Here is a 14,106-nt window from a genome sequence, read left to right as displayed (position 1 = left end):
GTGTTCACTCAGAATATTGATTTGACAAAGTCTTTATTGAAAAAACAAAAGGTCCATGAAAATATATAAATTCATCAAAGTAGGTTCACATTGTAGGTTCACAAATGATAAGAAATATTTAATTATCTGAGATTGACGTACAGATTCACTTTAGGGAGATGGGTGTTCTAACCATCTGCCAGCACCTTGACCCCTGACCTCTAATCCCTGATTCTTTCTCATTTCTGATTCTGATTTTATATATTTTTTATCTTTAACCCTGCATTGTTGGAACAGGTCGTGTAAGTAAGCATTTCACTGTTAGTCTACACCTGTTGTTCACGAAGCATGTGACAAATAAAACTGTATTTGATGACCTTAAAGTCATTTCAACTTCTGCCATTTTGTTTCTCTTCCAATCTATTTAAGGGTCAGTCCAGATGTGAGGTCAAAGCTAGTCTACTCTTTTTGGAATATTATCATTCAATATTTTGTCACATATAAAAAAAGAAATGTCTGTTACATGAAAGTGCCACTGAGAAACAACATGGTAGCTTAAGCAAGGCGGTCTATTGGATTAACTAAAGACTCAAGACGGAAGGAAACTGAAAAAGTGCATTAGTGGTAGGAGGAATCACTTTAGACATTTTTTTTTTTTTTTTTAACTTCTCCCACCCTGTTCTTCACCCACTTGGAAGGTTCTTCTCAGGCTCTGTCACTGTTCTTTGGACCGGGAGAGGCGGGTGGGGATGGTGGTGAGGGGTTCCAGCAGGGGACCTTAGGAACTCTTAGGCTTCAGCTTCTTACAGTGTTTAGCCTGCAACCACACAGACACACAGAGTTAGGTCAGCAGCTAAAGTAAGTTTAGGGAAACTGAACTGAACTTCTCTTGAATTCCAGACTTTAGTGGTTTTAGTAACAGCTGAATCACATAGGTTTTTTTTTTTAAACGTTTTTTTTTCTGGGACTCAACACTCAACATCATTGGTTCAATGGTTCAATGGTTGCAGCTAAAAACATGTGAAAGATTTGCGAGAGATTAAAGCCAACCACATTTACACGGCACAATGCTCTTAACCACCAAATCATAACTCAGACTAACCTACACAGTACTATATCTACTACAGATTAAGCCAACCACATTTACAATTTAGTAGACGCTCTTATCCAGAGCAATTAGGGTTAAGTGCCTTGCTCAAGGGCACAGATTTTTCACCTAGTTGGCTCGGGGATTAGAACCAGCGACCTTTCGGTTACTGGCACAACGCTCTTAACCACTAAGCCACCTGCTTAACCACCAAATCATAACTCGGGACTAACTCAGCATGTAATCTACACAGTACTATATCTACTATATACTGTAATCTATGTCATCTACATGCACATTGCTTGTACATTAAGGATGGTACCTTGAAGTTTGTTTCTTGGCACTTATTGATGAGGCGGTCCATGTGTTTCATCAGGTCTGTAACCCAGGTGGGATCAGTGGGAGCACACAGCTTGAGTCCCCTCTTGGTAGTGAAGCTGCAGTAAAGAATGAGATGGGGAGAGAGGTTACAGGGAGGGACAGAGAGTAAGGAATGAGATTGGGGAGAGAGGTTACAGGGAGGGACAGAGAGTAAGGAATGAGATGGGGAGAGAGGTTACAGGGAGGGACAGAGAGTAAGGAATGAGATTGGGGAGAGAGGTTACAGGGAGGGACAGAGAGTAAGGAATGAGATTGGGGAGAGAGGTTACAGGGAGGGACAGAGAGTAAGGAATGAGATGGGGAGAGAGGTTACAGGGAGGGACAGAGAGTAAGGAATGAGATTGGGGAGAGAGGTTACAGGGAGGGACAGAGAGTAAGGAATGAGATGGGGAGAGAGGTTACAGGGAGGGACAGAGAGTAAGGAATGAGATGGGGAGAGAGGTTACAGGGAGGGACAGAGAGTAAGGAATGAGATTGGGGAGAGAGGTTACAGGGAGGGACAGAGAGTAAGGAATGAGATGGGGAGAGAGGTTACAGGGAGGGACAGAGAGTAAGGAATGAGATGGGGAGAGAGGTTACAGGGAGGGACAGAGAGTAAGGAATGAGATGGGGAGAGAGGTTACAGGGAGGGACAGAGAGTAAGGAATGAGATGGGGGAGAGAGGTTACAGGGAGGGACAGAGAGTAAGGAATGAGATGGGGAGAGAGGTTACAGGGAGGGACAGAGAGTAAGGAATGAGATGGGGAGAGAGGTTACGGGGAGGGACAGAGAGTAAGGAATGAGATGGGGAGAGAGGTTACAGGGAGGGACAGAGAGTAAGGAATGAGATGGGGAGAGAGGTTACGGGGAGGGACAGAGAGTAAGGAATGAGATGGGGAGAGAGGTTACAGGGAGGGACAGAGAGTAAGGAATGAGATTGGGGAGAGAGGTTACAGGGAGGGACAGGGAGTAAGGAATGAGAGGGGAGAGAGGTTACAGGGAGGGACAGAGAGTAAGGAATGAGATGGGGAGAGAGGTTACAGGGAGGGACAGAGAGTAAGGAATGAGATTGGGGAGAGAGGTTACAGGGAGGGACAGGGAGTAAGGAATGAGAGGGGAGAGAGGTTTCAGGGAGGGACAGAGAGTAAGGAATGAGATTGGGGAGAGAGGTTACAGGGAGGGACAGAGAGTAAGGAATGAGATGGGGAGAGAGGTTACAGGGAGGGACAGAGAGTAAGGAATGAGATGGGGAGAGAGGTTACGGGGAGGGACAGAGAGTAAGGAATGAGATGGGGAGAGAGGTTACAGGGAGGGACAGAGAGTAAGGAATGAGAGGGGGAGAGAGGTTACAGGGAGGGACAGAGAGTAAGGAATGAGATGGGGGAGAGAGGTTACAGGGAGGGACAGAGAGTAAGGAATGAGATGGGGAGAGAGGTTGCAGGGAGGGACAGAGAGTAAGGAATGAGATGGGGAGAGAGGTTACAGGGAGGGACAGAGAGTAAGGAATGAGATGGGGAGAGAGGTTACAGGGAGGGACAGAGAGTAAGGAATGAGATGGGGAGAGAGGTTACAGGGAGGGACAGAGAGTAAGGAATGAGATGGGGAGAGAGGTTACAGGGAGGGACAGAGAGTAAGGAATGAGATTGGGGAGAGAGGTTACAGGGAGGGACAGAGAGTAAGGAATGAGATGGGGAGAGAGGTTACAGGGAGGGGACAGAGAGTAAGGAATGAGATGGGGAGAGAGGTTACAGGGAGGGACAGAGAGTAAGGAATGAGATGGGGAGAGAGGTTACAGGGAGGGACAGAGAGTAAGGAATGAGAGGGGGAGAGAGGTTACAGGGAGGGACAGAGAGTAAGGAATGAGATGGGGAGAGAGGTTACAGGGAGGGACAGAGAGTAAGGAATGAGATTGGGGAGAGAGGTTACAGGGAGGGACAGAGAGTAAGGAATGAGAAGGGAGACAGGTTACAGGGAGGGACAGAGAGTAAGGAATGAGATGGGGAGAGAGGTTACAGGGAGGGACAGAGAGTAAGGAATGAGAAGGGAGACAGGTTACAGGGAGGGACAGAGAGTAAGGAATGAGATGGGGAGAGAGGTTACAGGGAGGGACAGAGAGTAAGGAATGAGAAGGGAGACAGGTTACAGGGAGGGACAGAGAGTAAGGAATGAGATTGGGGAGAGAGGTTACAGGGAGGGACAGAGAGTAAGGAATGAGATGGGGAGAGAGGTTACAGGGAGGGACAGAGAGTAAGGAATGAGATGGGGAGAGAGGTTACAGGGAGGGACAGAGAGTAAGGAATGAGATGAGGAGAGAGGTTACAGGGAGGGACAGAGAGTAAGGAATGAGATTGGGGAGAGAGGTTACAGGGAGGGACAGAGAGTAAGGAATGAGATGGGGAGAGAGGTTACAGGGAGGGACAGAGAGTAAGGCATATGCTGTGATCAAACTCCTGCTACTGGCATAGCCGTGGGAAGTAGGGGTGCTGAAAGTGCTGCAGCACCCCCTGAAAAATCAGAATTTAAAACGTATATCATTTTTAGAAAAATGTACAGTACCAGTCAAAGGTTTGGACACGCCTACTCATTCAAGGGTTGTTCTTTATTTTTACTATTTTCTATATTGTATAATAATAGTGAAGACATCAAAACAATGAAATAACACATATGGAATCATGTAGTAACCAAAAAAGGTTTAAACAAATCAATATATATTTTATATTTTATATTCTTCAAAGTAGCCACCCTTTGCCTTGATGACAGCTTTGCATACTCTTGGCATTCTCTCAACCAGCTTCATAAGGTAGTCACCTGGAATGCATTTCAATTAACAGGTGTGCCTTGTTAAAAGTTAATTTGTGGAATTTCTTTCTTCTTAATGCATTTGAGCTCCTCCTCAGTGAATTTCATAAAAATAAAAATTGTAAAACATTAAAAACGTTATCCTTTTTAGATAAAACTATACTAAATATAATCACATTTGACCAAATAATTGATTAAAACACACTATTTTGCAATTAAAGTCTACAGTAGCCTCAGGAGCACTCTGTAGGGTAGCCCCATGGTGTAGCCGGAGGACACCTAGCTTCCGTCCTCCTCTGGGTACATTGACTTCAATACAAAACCTGGGAGGCTCATGGTTCTCACCCCCTTCCATAGACTTACACAGTAATTATGGCAACTTCTGGAGAATGTCTTCCAACCTATCAAAGCTCTTGCAGCATGAACTGACATGTTGTCCACCCAATCAAAGGAACAAATAATTAATCTAGTACTGAAATCATAAGCTACAGCTAGCTAGCACTGTACTGCATAAAATGTGGTGAGTAGTTGACACGAACAGAGAGAAAGACAATAGTTTAACAGTTTTGAACAAATTAATTTCTTCCAAAATGAAGGAGAAGCAAGAGAGAGAGAGAGAGAGAGAGAGAGAGAGATTATCTTTTTTTTTAATTAAACTTTCAGTTTCACTTACTTAGCTAGCAAATGCAGCTAGCTAGTTTAGACTACTGAAACACCTGGCTCAAACAGAGGGATGCTATGTTAGCTTGCTGGCTATGCCTATCCAACACAACAATGGAACTCTTCCAAGTCAAGGGAAACTTTTGGTTTTACTAATTTATTGTCACCGCAGCCGGTCGGTGTAAGTGCCAAATTGCTTACTGACTGCACACTGTAACGTTACTGCATGATTGTAGCGGGTTTACTAATGAATTTGTTCTATTAGCTATGCTGACTATGACGTTACTTTAGCTAATATGGTGACAACGATGTAGGCTGTGTGCAGCGGTTATAATATGGTTTGGCTTGGAAAGGTTTTTTCTCTTGGTCACACACAGCTGATGTGTTGTGCATTGAAGTCCACAAGCGAAGGGAAAAGGTGAGAGGAGAAGAGCGTGTAGATGCGAGAAGGAATACAACGTGGCTGCTATGAAAGTGAACTGTGTTTAAACATACCTGAATTTGTCCAATAGAAACTCCCGTTTGCAACTGTTGGACTAATGATTACACCCTATATCAGCTAGATGCAGGCAAGAGTGTGCAAGGCGGTATTGAATGTCACCGTCAGTCCATGTGTCACTGTCTGTCACCTCAAATTTTTCTCCCGACCTGTGTGCAACTTTCATTCGTAGGCTAGGTTGTAGCAACCTCATGATGGGTATAGGGAAAATTTGAGTATCATGTAGTAGCCTAAACCTATCACTGTTACATTGAACTGGGTGAATGGAAAATGAAGGAGAGTCATCCAATATGCTGTAATAGAAATAAGGCCATGCTCATGAAAAAAATGGTCCTCCCTCATCTTAAACGGCAACGACCGCCACTGCTTACAAACCACTTAATGTAAATCTACATTACTGTATTGTACATAGGCTAGTCATCTAGGTTTGTACCTGTAGACTTTCCATCACCATGAAGAAAAACAATGCACAATACAGTAATTGAGTACATCGAGACATCAGGTGGTTTGTGACGATGTAGCTCAGTTGGTAGAGTGAGCGTGGCGCTTGCAATGCTACGGTTGTGGGTTCGGTTCCTACGGGGGACCAGTATGAAAATGTATCCACTCACTACTGTACGTTGCTCTGGATAAGAGTGTCTACTAAAATGGAATGAATAGACCATTTCAGTTTTCACACAAAAATAATTTCAATTTGCAAAGTATTTCAAGAACCTAGAAAGCAAGTATTTTTTTATTCCATAAGTATTATCAGATTAACTGTTTTGTACAGATAATTTTCAGACTCAAGTTTTAAATGTTTTCCCAAAAGTAGTTCACTGGGCCTTTACTAGTCCTATATTAGCGGACTGACGTCTTCTGCCAGTCCCCAGTCATGTGAAATGCATAGATTAGGGCCTAATGAATTTATTTCAATTGACTGATTTCCTTCTATGAACTGTAACTCAGTAAAACCTTTTGAAATTGTTGCATGTTGTGTTTATGTTTTAGTTCAGTATAATAACAGCCTTGCTTTCTTATAAAGGCATGTGGAGAGTTCACCATATTTCTTATAACCTATACAATCCTCTCAACTCTACAGGGGGTGGTCCTTGTAAATACAAACCAATGAAAACAAGTTGTTCACTTACACCACAGCGTTGATGGAGCAGCCTTGACCTCTGACCTGAGACTGGTAACCCATGACAATGCGTCTAGGGATCTCTTTTTGACTGACAACCAGACAGCAGTCCATCACCATCTGGCCCTGAGTCACTGAGAGAGGAGAGAAAGAGAATTTTAAAAAACATTGAACTGTCAAAATAAAAGTTTAAAACAATTAAACAGTCAGCAGATAATTGCCTCAACAACAAATAATGGGCAACACTTTACAATAAGGTTTCATTTGTAAAAGGTTTATGAAGGGGTTATAATTGCGTTATTAACTATTATTTAATCATTTGTAAATGTATTATCAACCATTAATAAATGGTTATATATCGTATTGGTAAAATTGGTGCAATATCCTCCCGAGTGGCGCAGTGGTCTAAGGCACTGCATCGCAGTGCTAGTTGTGCCACTAGAGATCCTGGTTCGAATCCAGGCTCTGCTGTAGACGGCCGCAACCGGGAGACCAATGGGGCGGCGCACAATTTGCCCAGCGTTGTCCAGGGTAGGGGAGGGAATGGCCGGCAGGGATGTAGCTCAGTTGGTAGAGCATGGCGTTTGCAACGCCAGGGTTGTGGGTTCGATTCCCACGGGGGGGCCAGTATGAAAAAATTATGTATGCACTCACTAACTGTAAGTCGCTCTGGATAAGAGCGTCTGCTAAATGACTGAAATGTAAATGTAAAAAAATGATAACTGGTCAGTGTTTGCCAATTAGTGAGCCAATATTTACCTCCGGTTATTAACCATTTATAAATGATAATATTGAACCATTATGTATCATCATGCAACCATATTTTCAATAGTTGCACAGTTGAACAATAGTTATTTTCTCACTTTTGGGTTTGATGCATTGGTGCTCTGTCCAAGGAACAGAATTAGGTTTTCATGATGTGTCTTGACCCACCTTTGAAACCCTGATGCCCTGGCCAAATGTACATCCAGGACATTATTCAATCATCATTCCTAACATATGACCCCTTACCAGATTATATCAACACACATCTACCACTTCTCTGTGATGGTCCAAGTATGGTGAACGCTCTGGTGTGAAATGGTAACCGTAATACCTTTTGGTTGGTGAAACAGTGAAGGAGGTATCCTCTCACAACATTGAATGTTTTGGTGTTCATACCAAGGGCTGTGGCGGTCACGACAATTTATCAGCCTGTGATTGTCGTGCAAATAACTGCCGGTCTCACGGTAATTGACCGTTAGTTAACATAAACACGTTTAGCATCTCCTGCCACTTATGCGGACCTTTGGAACGTCTACATATTACATTTACGTCATTTAGCAGACGCTCTTATCCAGAGCGACTTACAAATTGGTCCATTCACCTTATAGCCAGTGGGATTTTTTTTTGGGGGTGGGGGGTTAAGGGGCTGGTAGAAGGATTACTTTATCCTATCCCAGGTATTCCTTAAAGAGGTGGGGTTTCAAGTGTCTCCGGAAGGTGGTGAGTGACTCCGCTGTCCTAGCGTCGTGAGGGAGCTTGTTCCACCATTGGGGTGCCAGAGCAGCGAACAGTTTTGACTGGGCTGAGCGGGAACTGTGCTTCCGCAAAGGTAGGGGGGCCAGCAGGCCAGATGTGGATGAACGCAATGCCCTCGTTTGGGTGTAGGGACTGATCAGAGCCTGAAGGTTACGGAGGTGCCGTTCCCCTCACAGCTCCGTAGGCAAGCACCATGGTCTTGTAGCAGATGCGAGCTTCAACTGGAAGCCAGTGGAGTGTGCGGAGGAGCGGGGTGACGTGAGAGAACTTCGGAAGGTTGAACACCAGACGGGCTGCAGCGTTCTGGATAAGTTGTAGGGGTTTAATGGCACAGGCAGGGAGCCCAGCCAACAGCGAGTTGCAGTAATCCAGACAGGAGATGACAAAGTCTAGTAAATCAATGTAATATAGCCTACACATTCACAACACATCCATTATTTATTTTAGACAGGACTAAAGAAACACGATATGAAGAAAATGTAGTCTATTTCAGAAGAACAGAATAGCATACTCTGAGTTGTCCTTATGTTAGGCCCTGATCTGGCTATGTCATATGGCTGTGGGCTACACTAGTTCATTTAGCAGACGAGATTTGCTTAAAATTCTGTGGCATTATTTTATATGATTTTATAGTAAGAAGAATACAATTGAACATAGCTGAATAAAATAGAAAGGATATTTTCCCCAAACGATTTCCAAGGGAGTGCACACATGCGGCTATTCTGTGTTGGGCGGTTAACAAAGAAACTGAGTAGTGGTGTAAAATCATTAAGGACGCCGGGGGAAAAAACCATATTACATATACAGTGAGGGAAAAAAGCATTTGATCCCCTGCTGATTTTGTACGTTTGCCCACTGACAAAGAAATGATCAGTCTATAATTTTAATGGTAGGTTTATTTGAACAGTGAGAGACAGAATAACAACAATAAAAATCAAGAAAAACGCATGTCAAAAATGTTATAAATTGATTTGCATTTTAATTATTTGACCCTCTCAATCAGAAAGATTTCTGGCTCCCAGGTGTCTTTTATACAGGTAACGAGCTGAGATTAGGAGCACACTCTTAAAGGGAGTGCTCCTAATCTCAACTTGTTACCTGTATAAAAGACACCTGTCCACAGAAGCAATCAGTCAATCAGATTCCAAACTCTCTACCATGGCTAAGACCAAAGAGCTCTCCAAGGATGTCAGGGACAAGATTGTAGACCTACACAAGGCTGGAATGGCCTACAAGTCCATCGCCAAGCAGCTTGGTGAGAAGGTGACAACAGTTGGTGCGATTATTCGCAAATGGAAGAAACACAAAAGAACTGTCAATCTCCCTCGGCCTGGGGCTCCATGCAAGATCTCACCTCGTGGAGGTGCAATGATCATGAGAACGGTGAGGAATCAGCCCAGAACTACACGGGAGGATCTTGTCAATGATCTCAAGGCAGCTGGGACCATAGTCACCAAGAAAACAATTGGTAACACACTCCGCCGTGAAGGACTGAAATCCTGCAGCGCCCGCAAGATCCCCCTGCTCAAGAAAGCACATATACAGGCCCATCTGAAGTTTGCCAATGAACATCTGAATGATTCAGAGCAGAACTGGGTGAAAGTGTTGTGGTCAGATGAGACCAAAATCGAGCTCTTTGGCATCAACTCAACTCGCCGTGTTTGGAGGAGGAGGAATGCTGCCTATGACCCCAAGAACACCATCCCCACCATCAAACATGGTGGTGGAAACATTATGCTTTGGGTGTGTTTTTATGCTAAGGGGACAGGACAACTTCACCGCATCAAAGGGACGATGGACGGGGCCATGTACCGTCAAATCTTGTGTGAGAACCTCCTTCCCTCAGCCAGGGCATTGAAAATGGGTCGTGGATGGGTATTCCAGCATGGCAATAACCAAAAAAAACATATAGCCTACTACATCTAGCTAAATATTGAACTTAGACCAGGGGCACAATGTATACATTTATGTTTGGATCAGAATCGCCGTTATAATCATTGGCCAGTATGGAGAATTAAGTAAAACCACAGCCAAACCCCTATCGCCATCAATGGCTAATTTAGGAAAGGGACGGTTTTAGCTAGCTAGCTAACCACCAGAGGTCAATGACACAACGAGATGCAACAATTCAAATTGTTGTTTGTTTGTGTACATGACTTTTGGCTGTGATTGGTGTGAAGCCAAATCCAAACTGGCTTCACTGAACACTTTTCTCACCCAAAAGTGAGAAAATAACTATTGTTTAACTTTGTGCGACCGTTGAAAATGAGACGAGAGAGCGACAGAAAGAGACGGGAGCAAAATAACGATGTGTGAAAAAGAGAAAGAAACAGGAAACGGGGAAAGGAAGGAGAGAACCTGAGGGGAACAGGCCATATTACATCATATCACATATTACAGAGATTTGCCAATGTTTTGTCTTTGTGGGATTGATTGAGTGTCCCCTTTTTTCTCAAAATGGAAATATGGTATAACGGTTTTAAGTTGTGTAAGATCTGAAATGTAATACTCCCTTCACCGTGAGTCTCTGTTTAGGCATGGCTTAGAGTTTCTCAGGATTTATGTAGTTTTAGTTGTGGGAAGCAGGGTCATGGACCACGTCCAATGTTTTATCAGTCCAACGCACTATTGCGGCTGTAGCAGAGCAAACATGAACAAAGAGAGGGAGAGAGAAAGAGAGGGAGAGAGAAAGAGAGGGAGAGAGAAAGAGAGGGAGAGAGAAAGAGAGGGAGAGAGAAAGAGAGGGAGAGAGAGATGAGAAAGATGTGGACAAAGACAGAAAGTGGAGGGGGAGAGAGAGAGATTAAGAGAGAGAGCGAGCTAAAGAGAGGGGGAGAGAGAGATGTTGATTTGACACTATAGTTAATGATGCATGCTGTCTCTTTTATCTGGCTGGGGATTCCCCTGTAACTTTACTACACTGCAGACAATAGAGGGTCAAACTCTATGGCACTGTGCACTGTTAGGTAATAGTTTGATCACACGCGCACACACACACGCATGTTTGCACGCACGCACACACACACACACAAACACTCCTTCCTTCTGTTAACAGAATTCTATTCACTGAGTGCCAACATTTAGTTTCCTGGTGGGAGAGGTGATAACATGAGTTGACTATTCCGGGAGCTCACCTGATGACAAAGTATATTCTAGTGTGTTTGTGTATGTGTGTGTGTGTGTGTGTGTGTGTGTGTGTGTGTGTGTGTGTGTGTGTGTGTGTGTGTGTGTGTGTGTGTGTGTGTGTGTGTGTGTGTGTGTGTGTGCCTGCACTGTAAAAAAAAACATCTAGTTGATTCAATTAATTATTATTTAGTAACTGGATCCACAGCCTTTTCTAGTCTACTGAAACTTTCATTTATACAGAAATTACTATTCAACATGTAGTTTCCTGGGATTTGAACTCACAACCTCTTGGTTTGCAGCATTCCAATCGTCCTGCTACACCACCATGTCTGCGCCAGTTATAAAATAAACTGACAATGGATTTCATTTACTGATTTACTTATTTTAGGGGTTTTCTGTTTTAATGTTACTCCTTAATCACTATGATGAATAAAATAATAATAATAATTTATTTACAGTATTTATTTTAAGCTTAGATTTGCTTTGAAGGGCAAACTTTAGGAATACAGGTGAAGTCAGTCATCGAGACAGGCATGGTGGCGTAGCAGGAATATAGGACTGCTGTGAACCAGGAGGTTGTGAATTCGAATCTCAGAACATGTTGAATAATAATTACTGTATAAATCAGTGGTCATTGACAAGGCATTCCCAGTCGATCACCAAACATTTCTGTAGAAATCCAACAATAAAGACTTGTGCTCCTTTTTAAAAATATTTGTGTTGTACTGTTGGCTGTAGGTGTACTTGATTCAGAAGCCCAGCGCAGGTAGGCAAACTGTTCCCATTTTAAACCATTTCATTTGTCTGAAAAGACAAACTCCGCCTACCTAGAGGACCGGGATATCTACTGCACTGGCCAATCAGATAGCTCATATAACCGTGCATACTGCTTCCACGACCCCGGCCATAGCAAAGTTTGATACTAGCCTACGTGAGATTTCCTAACTTTTTAAACCATGACCAGAGAGAGACTGTCAAATAATACAGCAATGATCTGCTGTTTTTATGAGTGAGTTCATGTCTAAGTGTTTATTCAGCTCTGTCACTGTTTTTATTCAACACTATTACAAAACATAAAACGTGCTTCTCTCTACTTCCCGTTGCGCTGCAGCAGCAATGAATGAGTAGTGTATCGATACCCTGCGTTTTTATTATTATTAGCAGCTCGTCGTGTCTATTTTAATATCAAGGAATATTTCACTTTCTCTGGTCATAGGAACAACATGAATTTGTGCATGAGGCAGATGCAGAGCGATTCGAGTTTCGCCACCAGGTGGAAGATTGTGTCCCCTCTCTCTGCTCAGTCTCACCAGAGGAAAGGAAGGAGAGAGCAGGGGCCGTGAGAGGCGGACGTGGACCCTCTGCTGCTCTCTCCTTCCCTCCGCTGCCACTAATGCGGTGTTCAAAATAACTCGGAAATCTCAGACTTATCCGCGTTCCCGACATGGAATTCCGAGTTGGATGACCATTCAAAACATTTTTCCCAGTAGGAATTCGTTTTTTCAGAGTTCTCAGTTGTCTTGAACGCACTGAAGTCATAAGTTGGAGATTTCCAAGTTCCCAGTTGTTTTGAATGCGGCATTGAAAGCACCAGGTACCATCAGTCCAATGTATGGACTGCTTATGTGATGTCAGCTGCGCCTCGCAAGTGCTACACCAACAGATCTATTTTGTTGTCAAAGCTCGAGTATTGAAATATAATATGGTCTGAGAAGAACAATATTGGCAGGACAGGCATATGGTCAATATGCTGTGGTAATGTGTTAGGCATACTGTACAAACCTCATTCTTACAGAACTGTTTTTATTAGGTCAATGTAAAAAAGCGGTAGAGCTCGGCTTGCTTTTTGACTGCGAAAGTAATCTTGACTCAGAAAAGGTTGGTGACCACTACTATAAATGAACATGCACAAAGTCAACGTGTGTCGAATATGTAATCTGAAAACGTTGTATGTTAAAAGCACTATTTGAATGTCCCTAACCTACTTTTTGGCTAAGTTGACCAAGTTTTGAAGCTAAGTTTGGGCCAACTAAAAATGTTAAGTTCAGGTAACACTTTGACCGAAAAGTTGAGTAAACTAAAAAAGGCTGGAACCAGTTACTAAATAATAATTAATTGAATCTACTAGATTTTTTTTTTTACAATATGTGTGTGTCTGTCTGTCTGTCTGTCTGTCTGTCTGTCTGTCTGTCTGTCTGTCTGTCTGTCTGTCTGTCTGTCTGTCTGTCTGTCTGTCTGTCTGCCTGCCTGCCTGCCTGTCTGTCTGTCTGTCTGTCTGTCTGCCTGTGTGAGTGCATGCCTCGTGTGTATCTGTGTATCTTGTTGTACAGTAATAAACCCCCTAATAAAGACATATCTACATCCCATCATGATGATTAAGTAACCAAGCCGTCCAGTAACTGAGAGGACTTACCTTGGCAGCAGCTGTAGAGGAACAATACACAGAAGAGGATCTTAGCCATGCCCAAGGTAAACATCATGACTGGTCACTGATAACCTGAGCTGTACTGAGGGGTCTGGACTGGACTAACGCTGTGTGTCTGAAGATAAGTGTGCGTGAGTGAGGATGGCTTCTAGAGAAGAGAAGTGTGTGAAGTCTGTTTTTGATGTTTTTGTCTGTCTGTTATGTAAGGATTTCCTCCGTCTGTCTTCCCCTGGTGTGTGATGGTTCTTAGCCTGCTTTTAGCTCTGCTTTGTGATAAGACCTCCCTGTCTTTATAGGCTCTATCCAGTTTCACTTTTAGTCACACATACTCCAATTGGTGTTTTGGTAAACCTCAGACTGCCCCTCCTACTGGACATTCATCAACCCATATATCGTGTGTGTGTGTGTGTGTGTGTGTGTGTGTGTGTGTGTGTGTGTGTGTGTGCGTGTGTGCGTGCGTGGGTTTGAGACCTTCCTTAATATTGTTTCTTCCAGACTGAATACCACTTTTTTTTAGCTTGTGTCCTAAA

At 43.3% G+C, this 14,106-nt stretch overlaps 1 protein-coding gene across 1 annotated transcript; it reads right to left on the bottom strand.

Annotated features, from left to right (window-relative positions):
* Window positions 1–16: 16 nt before the first annotated feature.
* On the bottom strand, window positions 17–13,864 carry ccl19a.1 (chemokine (C-C motif) ligand 19a, tandem duplicate 1). Its single transcript, XM_041900342.2, has 4 exons — window positions 13,565–13,864; window positions 6,515–6,638; window positions 1,389–1,503; window positions 17–796 (listed from the first exon to the last, which is right to left on the bottom strand). The coding sequence occupies exons 1-4, from the start codon at window positions 13,629–13,631 to the stop codon at window positions 758–760; spliced, it is 345 nt and encodes a 114-aa protein (XP_041756276.1). The 5' UTR covers window positions 13,632–13,864; the 3' UTR covers window positions 17–757.
* Window positions 13,865–14,106: the final 242 nt, after the last annotated feature.

Source organism: Coregonus clupeaformis, chromosome 16 (genome assembly GCF_020615455.1).
Source record: "Coregonus clupeaformis isolate EN_2021a chromosome 16, ASM2061545v1, whole genome shotgun sequence".
Lineage (NCBI taxonomy): Eukaryota > Metazoa > Chordata > Actinopteri > Salmoniformes > Salmonidae > Coregonus > Coregonus clupeaformis.
Note: the sequence above shows the minus strand (reverse complement) of the source record. Positions and strands in the feature narration are given on the sequence as shown.